The sequence below is a fragment of the Eurytemora carolleeae genome, unplaced genomic scaffold (assembly GCF_000591075.1).
Source record: "Eurytemora carolleeae unplaced genomic scaffold, Eaff_2.0 scaffold8, whole genome shotgun sequence".
NCBI classification, from domain to species: Eukaryota; Metazoa; Arthropoda; class Copepoda; order Calanoida; family Temoridae; genus Eurytemora; species Eurytemora carolleeae.
Genome location: NW_019396114.1, coordinates 447013 through 459499, shown reverse-complemented (window position 1 = coordinate 459499; position 12487 = coordinate 447013). Strand labels below are relative to the sequence as shown.

Genomic DNA, 12487 nt, shown 5'->3' with positions numbered 1-12487 from the left:
GGGGGCTACATTTCTGTTAAATCCCTTATAAAAAATAACGCTCATTAAAGAATATTTTTCTTATAAAATTTCTTCTTTCCTAATTACTCTCTAATACATAAAAATGTAAATTTAATTGGTGTAAAAAGTTTTAAATTTCAACAATTTTTAAGTTTGTATGAGTTAGCGTCGTAAAGGAAAATTGTATTATGTTGTAAATGTAAGGCACAAAATCAAAATATTTGTTCAATTAAAATCTTCTGATTTATTCTATTTAATTTCATTTAATTGTTTTATATTCAAGGATTGGATAAAAACACAAATATTTTGTTTAGAATAATACTAACGTGTCAAGTACTACAGAACAATCAACTACTATACAGGTAAATCATGATATTTAATTTGATCAATTTTACGGAATTTTTTTTTCGAAAATTAAAAAATATTTAACAATATAAATTACAAAAAAAATGTCCTCCATTATACAGGCTTTATATGCTTTTAAATGGAGAAAGCCACAAGAATTATGCATATCATGCATTAGCAAAGGTGTATATGGGGGAGGGTAGGGGGGTGTTGAAAGTCCCCCCCCCACTGGATCGGTAAAATCTATGGCAACTTCCTGTATATGCCCCTGATATAGAGTAAATCAACAATTTCTCTTTTAGGGACAGAACTTTTTTCATATCAAAATAAAAAAAAAACTTTCCACTCCGGTTTATTTTTGTGTTCACTGTATCTTAAAAAAATATATTTGAAATGTTTTTTTTCAGAGTGTGGATGTATTCTTACAGGCAGTTAATGGACAAATATCAATATCTAAGGTACGTTTGTGAGAAATTGAAATTTATTTTTACCACCTTTTGAGGTCTGACCAACATTACCAACCCTTGGGCCTTGATTCCCCCAACAGCGGAATGTTAAGTAAGATAAGGACCCGTTTGCGAAGTTTTCACAAAAAAATTCGCTCTTTTATCTTAAAGTGTCCAACCATTTTTCGGGAAATTAAAAATTTTAAAGATGGGTTTACTTATCTAACTTCCCTGTAAAGTAGTTAAATAAATAATTAAAAAAATACTTTATACAGGGAGTATAATTTTACTTTACCAAAGGTTCCCACAACAGTCCCTTTAAATACTTCTCGTGTTCAGGGTTCTGAGTCTGCTCCAGCTCCAATGTTTGCCCAGAGTTCTATTCCACCCTCCCTGACTCCAGCTTCCCCCGGAGTAACTACTCCTGAATCCTTATTAATATTCCCTGATGAATTAGAAAGGTAAACGTCTGTCTTATTTTTTTAGCACATTATTAGGAGAAACATTTTAAATGAATGGATTATATAACTTAGATTCGTGAGCTTTAACCTGTCAATCTTCGGTCAAAGTTCGTAAATTTTACAAAGGAAGTGAATCTTTGACACAAACTCAAATTTTCGATTTTCTAATCTCTATATTTTGTAACCACTTGGTGCAAACCTTTGATACTTCAAACTTAGACTATTTGATCATGAAGGGTGCTTTTTGAATATTTTTTAGTAATTTTTTTTGGTACTCCAATGGCCCAAAAAAAATCAGCGAATATTTGTTTTTTCTCAAAATCAAAAGTTCAGAAAAACAAAAATGTTTAAATAAATTGTTTCTATCGAAATCTAAAATTTTTAAAAGATTAAATCACAGAATCGTAGAAAATTTGAAAAAACATTGTATCAAGAACTTCGCAATTTTCAGTTCTGGTCTAATTTTTACGGAAAAATTGTTTTTCAATAGTTCTTAAGGTTTCAACTGAACTTTCAATACTTTTGAATATACTAAGAAGAAAGGAACTAGAGAATTTAAATAACTTTTCCTTAAAAATTAACCAGAACTAAAAATTGCGAATTTTCCTCGTACAATTTTGCGAATTTTCTGTGATTCTGTGATTCAATCTTTTTAAAATTTTAGATTTCGATAGAATTCATTAATATACGCATTTTTGCTTTTCTGAACTTTTGATTTTGAGAGAAAAAAGGTTCGCAGATTTTTTCAAAATTTTCAAAAAAATATTGAAAAAACACCATACAGGAGATTTGCTCAAAAAAGTTGCAATTTTGCACCAGGCGACGCAAATTACACTTTTTTACTTACCTTGTATCTACATTTTAAATTACAAAACTGGTCAGATCAGCTTAAGACACAAAAATTGCAGGAGTTAAACTTGAATATATGAGATCCGAAAGTTCCCATTTCAGAAGAAGAAAAATACGCTTAGAGAGAGAAAATACGCATAAATATGCGTATTTGTATTTAAAGAGATGCAATAAGTTGTAAAAAGGCGGGGGGGGGTCGTACGCATTTTTTTCTAAAACGACGCGCGTCAGCTTTCATTCGACGCGTTATATAAAACTCATAAAACTAAATATAAACACTCAACAAATTGTTCAGCTAAAAAGTTAGTCATGTAAAACCAGACATATTTTCCAAGAAAATTTATTTAATTATAAAATTTGATAAAATAAAAACTAAAAGTTATCATTAAACCCAGCTTTGTGCAGAGAAGCGTTAAATAATTATATCATGTAATCATCATATCTAATTCTAAATTCAAAATTTTAGCTTTAACACAAAATTTTTGCACCAGTCAGAAATTTAGTTTTCTACAATTTTTTTTCGTCATCATTTGCCGACTCATTCAGATCATCAGATGTCTTTTTTGTCAAGATTAATTCACTATAATGTAGGCGAAAAATAAATTTCGTCAAAAATATATCAGTTCTATAGTTTTTTTTTAGGGTGCTTCGCGTCCATCTTCTATTTCAATTGTGAACATTTTCTCTTTGTATACATTGTAAAACAAAAAAAAGTTCGCGGATTTTATAAACTAATTTCGAATATTTTCAAAATTTAAGTAAAATCCAATTTTTTGGAGGCGAATTTTTGAAATCATCTATAAACCTTCCCTGTGGACATGTGAACTTAAGTCCCACACAAAATTTGAGCCCGATAGGTTCAGTCCTTATGACGCTTATTGGATACAAACGGACAGACAGACAAGCAAAGTTATACCTATAGATCCGTAACAAAATATCTGCCTTGGAACACATCATTCAAAAACATTTAAATTGTAAAGAACCAAAAAAGGCCCAAAACATTTTATTTCTTCAAGCATAACTTTTACTTTTAACACCTTTTCAACTTTTATGTAATGGTTTTGCACGCTCTATCAACTTTGTGATTGACATTTCGCTATCTGAAAATATGGAAAAAATGCAATTTTATTTCAATTCGAAATGTTCATTTTGGTTGGTAAAAAGTGAATTTATTTGAAAGTATTTTTTTAGTTTGTCTGATTTTGAAACGACGACCAGAGATGAAACTCAGGAAAAAATCTCAGAAATATAAATCTCTAAAATAATCATCCTTTAAATAATCAAATTTTTAATAAGCAGCAGATTTTGTTCAGGGTTATTACAGGAAATAAAAAAAGAATATAGAAAAATCTTTTACCAAAAACTAGAATTAAGCAATAAATAAACCATGATGATTTTTACGATTAGATGGGATCCATTGATTTTACAGTAATACCTCACCATGAAACCACAACACTAGCATATTCTTCAGGATCTTCTGGAACAACAGCAAACTTCACTCCACATTCATCAACTACTGAAGAGGTTGAGGAGTCGGAAGAGGTTCTAGAGGAAGCAAACAAAGATGTTATACCAGTTGAAGAAGATGAGTCAGTGCAAGAGATTGATGAAATTGAAGAAGAAGAAGAATCTGAAGGCATAGAAGAGGCCGAGGAGGATGATGAGATCAAACAAGCTGAAATTGAAAAGGTAGAAGAAGAGATTATTAAGGTTGCTGAGGTTGAGGAGGTCAATGCAGCAGATAAAGTGTCTGAAGTGCTTCCTGCTGAAGAGAGTGCTACGGATTATGTTGAGCTTATGCAACCCGTTCATGTTATCACTGCAGAGGCTGCAACCTCTACAGAACAGACAACAGCAGAACAGACAACCGTAGAACAGACAACAACAGAACAGACAACAGCAGAACAGACAACAACAGAACAGACAACAGCAGAACAGACAGCATCAGAACATACAACAGCAGAACAGACAGCATCAGAACAGACAACAGCAGAACAGACAACTCCAGAACAAACAACAGCAAAACAGAAAACATCAGAACATACAATAGCAGAACAGACAACAGCAGAGCAGACAACTGAAAAACAGACAACAGATGTACAGACAATGCCAACACCAGCACAGACAACAGGTGGCAAGACAACACCACAACAAACAACTGTTGATCTGAAAAATAAATTGTCAACAGAAAAACAGACAACCATTGAATCAAAGGGATCAATGGAGACTACAGTTGAAGAAACAACATCTAGTTTGTCTGTAACTCCATCTTTAACAACTCCACTTCAAGCATCTTCTTCTTTATCTTCAGAAAATTCAGCTGCTGCAAATAATTCAACAACAGAAGAACCTAAATCAGTATCTGAGTCAGATTCGGAAATTTCAGGAACCGAACAAATAACTGAAGCTTTAGAAAAGGAAACACTAGTAAACCATTCAGAAATAAAAATAGAAGAAGAAACAACATCTTCCGAAGAAGCTTCCTCTGATGCTATAAAGGTAAAAGAAGTAGCTTCCACTTCTACAGTTCGGACAGATATAATGGAAGATGACATTGCATATTCTGAAGAATACACAACTGTGGCTGGTATTGAGGATAAAACACAATCTACAGAATATCTCTTTGATTCAGAAACAGAACCTTCATTAAATACTCAAACCGACAACTCTGAACAAGCAATACAATCAACAACTATATTAAGCTCTGAATCTAGAACTGAAATAAGTCAAGAGTTAATTGAAAGCTTTGAAGTTGATAATGAGGACACCATTACAGAATCTTCTCAAACAGAAACTACAAATTTAAAGAAGGAATATTTTTCCACGGTTGAAAAATCGACAGAGAACAACCTTGAAGAGGAATTTATGTTTGGGGAATCTGAAATTCCTGATGTTAATCCTACCATAGAAGGGTCTGGAGACGCTTCAGAAACCCTGAATGATGATGTTGACGATATTGATGAATATAGTATAGATATTGACTGGAACAAGGAGTTTGCTGAAACTACTACAGGTACTGCTGAAGCTGTTACTAATTCAGAAATCAATATTGAGGATGTTACTTTGTCTGGACAAATTTTGCTGCAAGTAGAGCCTGTTGTTGCTGAAGAGGAAAATTATGATGACAATCATTATGTTACTTACTACCCAATATCTCAAGATATTGAGTTTGATCAGACAACAATAAAGTCATACTCTGATGAATTCATTGTAACCATTCCTGCAGATTTTGAAAATAAAATTGATTCTTCAGATTTGGACAAAGAAAACTCTGAAAATAAAGATGTTGCTGGTGAAATCCTACCATTGGAAGTAGAAGCAGTTGTTGCTGAAGAAGAACAGACTATTTTTGACTATACCACCACAGGTTCACCTTTCCAAATACCAAACATCCCTGAACTAGTGGATTTAGAGATTTCGGCAGTAGTTGCAGATGTTGACGAAGACAACGATAACTCTAATACATTTGAGTCAACGCAGCTTTCCAATGGGTTTATCATCTCATCTTTGTTCCCGGAGCAAAATAAAATATACCAGGACACAACAACAGGGCATCCTGTCAAACTTCCAATGGGATCAGATTTAGCCCTGTCAACAGACAATGAAATATCACAAGCTCCAATTTATGATGACGATATAGATTATACTACTTATTTTAAAGACATATCCAATACAGAGAATCCATATGACACAACTAATGAGATAGAAACTGAACCTAGCTTAATCCAGGAAGAACTACTTAATGACATAACTGCTAGAAAGGTTGAAGACACAAATACATCTGAAGATATTGCTGCTGATAAGAATGTAATTGATGCTGATATAGTCACAGTTAAAACCACCACCAAGCAAGCCCTGGATGAAACAACTTTTAAAACTAGTCTTAAAGAATCCACCGTCACAAAGGTAAATATTCATTTCCCCTCAATCCAAATCCTTGATATTAAATCTATGTATTATTTTATAAAATTTCAAATCTTATTTGTACTTTAGGTAGAGGCTAATAAAGTGAATGGACCATTATATCTTGACACAATTAAGTATGTTAACCCTGATGCTACATCAAATGTAAGTCAGATTCTTGAAGAAAGCACTCAACCCATGCCTGCTCAAGGAACAACCCAGGGTGATGGTATTACTTTCCCAGAAGAGGTTGAAATAGAATCATCAAATGAGGTTATAACGGACCTAGTTGAAGGATTTAAAACTGAAGATGATTCCTCCAATGATATCTTCTCTGATTTAAATGAGGTTGGACCAACATCATTGACAACTGAAGTAACAACTCCAAGACCAGCAACAACAAGTACAGATATTCCTAATATATCAACAACAACTCTAGCAACCGCAACAAGTGCAGATGTTCCTGAAATATCAACAACAAGTGCTGATGTTCCTGATATATCATCAACAACTCTACCATCCACAACAAGTACAGATATTCCTGAAATATCAACGACAACTCTACCTCTTACAACTGTAATTAATGGATTTATTCTTCCCCAGTACAACTTCAAGAAAAAGAATCTTGTAAACAGCATCAACGACAACATTGAGTCAGTCAGGTAAATTTAAATTATAGAGAGAGTTAAAGGGTGTGTTCCCTATATATGAAAGAGGGTATAGGTCAATCAGAAATTAATAAGATTATGACTGAAACCAGTCCTATTTCTTTCTAACGTTTCTGTGAAGACAAATTGATATAACCTTTTTTTGATTTTTTTTTCTCATATTTCTCATTTTCAATATTAAAAAAGGTTTGACACAAAAATTATATGTTGAAATTTACTATTTTAATTTCAATCTGAATTCTTCGCGGGCATGCTTGGTCAATGCTGGGCCATACTGAGATTAGGTAAAAACCTGGGTTTCCGGAGCTTTTCTAAAATCTTGTGTCGATTGCTCTTCAAAAAATCACTGATTGATTCCAAGTTTTATTATTTTCTCTTATACCTCTTTAACATTTCAAGAACACTCCTTTTGAATTAGTAAGTTTAACAAATCAATACTAGTTTGTACAATTGTTTAGAACAAGTTCAAATACTGAGTCCAGAAAAGACACCACCTGGGTGCCTGAAGGTGCTGATACTACTGACACTGCAGACACTACTGGCACTACAGAAGCTGATGATGATTTAGCTATGACTGAAAAGGTTAAAATCAATGACATAGAGGAGTCAACTGATGAATCAAAACTTGTAGCGACTGTTACCACTGATGCTTCTAAGCTACTTGACTTAACCACAAATGAATCTATTGATTCTACAGAATCTGCTGTAGATACAAACTTAAAAACCAAACATTTTAGACTTGTTCGTTCTACCCCAAGTTTTACTGATGATGCTACTGTATTTACCACAAATCCTTCCACAGCTGTTACAGATGAACCTACTGAATCAGAGTCAGTAACTGATTTTGTGATTTCTGAACAAGATGCAACTACTACAGAACTCTTTAGAAATACAGAAATATTTGAAGTTGACGAAACCACTTTAGAATCTACAGTAACTCCAGCTTCTGATGACGGTACAACATTGAACCCTGAAATTGAAATTGATGCTTCTTCTGAAATTATTGATATCACTTCTACACCAAGCACAGGTATAGATTCATTAGCGATTTTTTAAAGACAAAATTGGTAATACTATTTTTGCAATATCTTGTGCAGTGTGCCGCCAAAAAATCTGCACCTAACTTTGTATATGAAACATTTTTTTTTTACACAAATGGCAACCATAAATTTTATTACTATGTCACTGACCTCTATTTTGATCTCCATCAATCAAAACGCCGCAATCATAATGGAAATCAGAAAATTAAATCCAAAATATTCTGCCAGATTAACGCAGATGACCATAAATAGAGACTACATTCAACATATGAAGAGTTGGAATATTTCATTTTTTCGGACAAAACTCAATCTGCCAAATATTTTTATATATATTTATAATATATATCTGCCAAATATTTTTTCCATGTTGCTATTTGAACCTATAAAATATACTAAACACAAACGAATTAAGAGTATTTATGTTAAGATGTAGAAAATTACAAAAGAATCTTTTTTATTAGATTCTCTGATGGATCGGTCTGATGTTGATGTTGTTGAGATGGTTGAGAAGAAACCACCTTCTCCCTTCCCTGTATCCGACCTTCTCTCTGGAATATACAGACTTATACAGGTACTTAAACCACCTTCTCCCTTCCCTGTATCCGACCTTCTCTCTGGAATATACAGACTTTTACAGGTACTTAAACCACCTTCTCCCTTCCCTGTATCCGACCTTCTCTCTGAAATATACAGACTTATACAGGTACTTAAACCACCTTCTCCCTTCCCTGTATCCGACCTTCTCTCTGGAATATACAGACTTATACAGGTACTTAAACCACCTTCTCCCTTCCCTGTATCCGACCTTCTCTCTGGAATATACAGACTTATACAGGTACTTTTTAAGACACCTTTTTATGAATCATCTAGAAACAGGAAGGAAAGAATTAAAATATTAATTTCTAAATCTTTGAAACCATTCCTTTTCAACCATCTTTAATTGGAAAATTGTCAATTCTCCGTTTCCAAAATCAGATACTTCAGATATTATTTCTGATTTTTTTGCTTTTTAATACTTTTTTTTCATGATTTATCATTAAATTGTAAAAAGAAATTGTCTAATCGCCTAAAACTCTATTCTTTAAATCCTAATAATATCGGTGTAAACATCTTGATATTTGATATTTTAAGCTCCGACTTTTACTATCAGTTAAATGGCCAAAATCAAAAAGTCAAAAAAATTTGTATCATTGTTCACTTACAATTTGATACAATTTTTTTATCAATTCTATTTCAATGTCAATGTTAATTTCTTTTTCATGTTCATTTTGCATACATACAGTATATTGTTATTATTCAATTGTTTATCATCTTCATTAAAAAAGATGTTTTACCTTATTGTTCTGTTCTTAATTTTGATTATTTGCTGGGACTTCGTAGGAAAATGATTATATCGTGTTGGTAAGAGAAGGTGGAGTGAATACAATCTTAATGGTATGACATTAGATTGTGCGGTGATCTCGAAAATAATCTGGAATAGAATAAAAGTCGTACAAACAATATATCACAGAAACTAAACTATTAGGATTATGCCAAATATTCCTTTAAATCTGAAGCTAGAAACAAGCTACAATTGCATATTTATATTATCAAAGCCAAGCCAAAGCCAGGCATTGAAAAAAGTATAAATGGGTTTTTAAGTTGATCTAAAGGAGAATGGCATGGCGACACTACAAATTCTTACTGCGGTTTGAAAAGTTAATACACAGTTTTTATATTTGTGTGAAACAACACATTTATCTAAATAAATAATTTGTTCGAGTTATTGATACAAATATTTTTTTTATCACAGCAAATATACTTGAGAAATATTAAAGGGCTTCTTTCTGTTCCATATTATTTTGATCTTCATTGTAGAAGATTAGTATCTATACATTGTAGATTGTTGTTATTTGTTATAATTTCCATACTTTGAAAATGTGGAAAACATGTAGATGAATAGATAAATAGAAATTGTACATTGTATATAAATAGATATTGTACATTGTAGATAAATAGATATTGTACATTGTAGATAAATAGGTATTGTATATTATAGATACAATTCTTCTAAATCTAACACTCTCAGATCCGTGAAACAAAAACTCTTTTTGCCAAATTTTCGGTTTATTTAACCATCTTCAGGGCATATTCTTGCTTTAACTCGACCAAAGATTAATATTGTAGATAAATAGATATTGTACATTGGGTTAGATATTAATTTACGACTGCACGGGTACACTTTGCTCATGGATACTAAAAGTTTGTAGATAGATGGATAGTATCAAACTCACGTGGATTTAACGGTTCTGTCAATATTCAAGAAAGCTGTGACTTTCGATCCCAATTTGACCCATTAAACATAATTTGTTAGCCTTTTTTTATATACTTTTTGTTGGCATATGCATTTTGAAGGAAAATATACAGAATAAACAAATCCGTAAAGTAAATGATTATTGAATTAAAGACCAAAACACGTTTGATTTCAAATAGAAGAAACCGAATGCTGCTCACTCTGGTTAGTTCAGTGTGAACTTAGGGCTTATCTTAAATCTAATACCTATTCAAATCTATCCTAGATTGATAAAAATACCCTTATGTTAATTTAGGATCAAGTGTAAAGTGTGGTTATTCTATTTTTTAATGAATACATTCTTTTTTAAAACTGTTATTTTTTTTACAAAAATAGTGTTATATTTGAAAGGATACCCACAAAGGCGGGTAACAATACTCTAGTAGTCTTCAAGTCACCACCAATAATAGAACAAAGTAGTTGAACATTTATATTAAAGAGAAACAAAATGAAGGAATAAATAACTAAAGTCAAAAGACACAGATTTGGCACTCAGTGATGGGTTACTCCTTTGGCCGGATACTCCTTTGCTGGATACTCCTTTGGCTAGATACCTTCTTTGGCTAGATACTCCTTGGCTAGATACCTTCAACATGGTATCTCCTCAGGGCTGCATATCTCCTCAGGCAACATATCTCCTCAGGTCAATTATCCCCTCAGGTCAATTATCCCCTCAGGCAACATATCTCTTCTGGCACCATCTTTGTTCGGGTAACAAATCTCCTTCAGCATGTTGTTTTCCCACAGCTCCAATCTGTCCAAGCAGTTTCTGTTCCATTGGACTGACTGCTTCTTACCACTGTGGGGAGTTGGCGAATGTCTTCATCCTCTCTTTGTGAGAGCTAGTGCACAACTAAACTTATTCTTTGTTAGGTCTCCTTTTATATCCTGTGATCCTGTCTTAGCAACACATCCTTATCGTGTTTGGAAAGCTAGAGTATCTAGATAAGGCGGTTGGAGCAGGGGGAGGAAGTTGGGGATGGTTACAATAGATATAGCTACATTTAAAGTCAGAAAACTGCACAGTATTTAGAAAACATTTTTATGATTCGATTCCGGGGGCGCAAATAGAAAAAATCTACATTAAACTAATTAGATGTTAATAAACGTATTCTCAATTGAAATTTTCTCAATAGATCAATGTTATTTATTTTTTATCATTAAATTGAATTTCTTTAAATTCTTCAAATGTCGTCTTCTTTTTTATAAAAATAACAAGAAATATACAGAAAATGTTTGTGAACAATGAGACATTACAGAAACAAATAACTGAATAAGATTACAACTAATTAGTTTACTGAAGAATTTTTACTACATTTTTCGTCGTCGTCATTGAATAATTTGTTCAACCCCGATTCTCAAAATCATCCCTCAATAATGGACAAGATATGAGGATTTTAAGCATTCAAATTGTCCTCTTGCTGAATAAATATGCACCGTAAAAATGTCTCATAGGTCTCAAATGATTCCTAAGAAAATTCTCCACAATACTACATTCTCAGTTCAACTACCATACATTACCGGTCACTCCCTTTAAAACTTAATCAACGACTAATCCAAAGTGCCAGGGGAAAGCGACTGAGCGCATTGCTATAAGATTTAAAAGTTTTGACCCCTATGTTGTATTAGGGATATATGCCTGGTAAGAAGGAGGGTGTACCAGCTAGATCAGGAATAGAACGAGTTGATATTGTGGATTATCCTCAGGATCTGGAGTACTTTGATTCTCCCCAGGTATATACTCAGGATCTGGAGTACTTTGATTCTCCCCAGGTATATATACTCAGGACCTGAAGTACTTTGATTCTCCACAGGTAATATACTCAGGACCTGAAGCACTTTGATTCTCCACAGGTATATATACTCAGGATCTGAAGTACTTTGATTCTCCCCAGGTATATATACTCAGGATCTGGAGTACTTTGATTCTCCCGAGGTATATATGCTCAGGATCTGAAGTACTTTGATTCTCCCCAGGTATATATACTCAGGATCTGGAGTACTTTGATTCTCCCGAGGTATATATACTCAGGATCTGAAGTACTTTGATACTCCCAGGTATATAAACTCAAGACCTGGAATTCTTTGATTCTTCATAGGTATGTGATATATTCTAGTGCGACTCAAAAGTGTTAGCAAGTATTTCAAAAAATGTCTATTTTTCCTCGACAATAAGAACACTTTCTGCCTGTGTTATTTTTACTTATATTTTAAACTTTGTTGCACTTTGAACTCTCTTTCTTCCCCATAAACAAAAAACTTTTATTAATCATTTTGAATTTTTATAAATCGGATAAAGAGATGACGACATTTACATTCTAGATGACGTAAAGATTTACATTTATTCGTAATATACGTTACGAGGTGAAAATAATCGGTTGAAATGTTAACCTTATCATGGACCATATATTATATATATATATATATATAAATATATATATTA

General features: G+C 32.8%; 1 protein-coding gene across 1 annotated transcript in view; it reads left to right on the top strand.

The window, feature by feature from the left end:
• The first annotated feature begins 284 nt into the window (after positions 1 to 284).
• LOC111695363 (mucin-5AC) overlaps positions 285 to 12487 on the top strand; it is a 21348-nt gene continuing 9145 nt past the window's right edge. Inside the window, exons 1-9 of the mRNA XM_023464678.1 lie at positions 285 to 362; positions 753 to 803; positions 1131 to 1252; positions 3293 to 3332; positions 3509 to 6007; positions 6095 to 6666; positions 7131 to 7702; positions 8174 to 8283; positions 11674 to 11778. Of these exons, the coding sequence (XP_023320446.1) occupies positions 1155 to 1252; positions 3293 to 3332; positions 3509 to 6007; positions 6095 to 6666; positions 7131 to 7702; positions 8174 to 8283; positions 11674 to 11778 (3996 nt within the window). The 5' untranslated portion in view covers positions 285 to 362; positions 753 to 803; positions 1131 to 1154. The remainder of the gene's footprint in view (positions 363 to 752; positions 804 to 1130; positions 1253 to 3292; positions 3333 to 3508; positions 6008 to 6094; positions 6667 to 7130; positions 7703 to 8173; positions 8284 to 11673; positions 11779 to 12487) is intronic.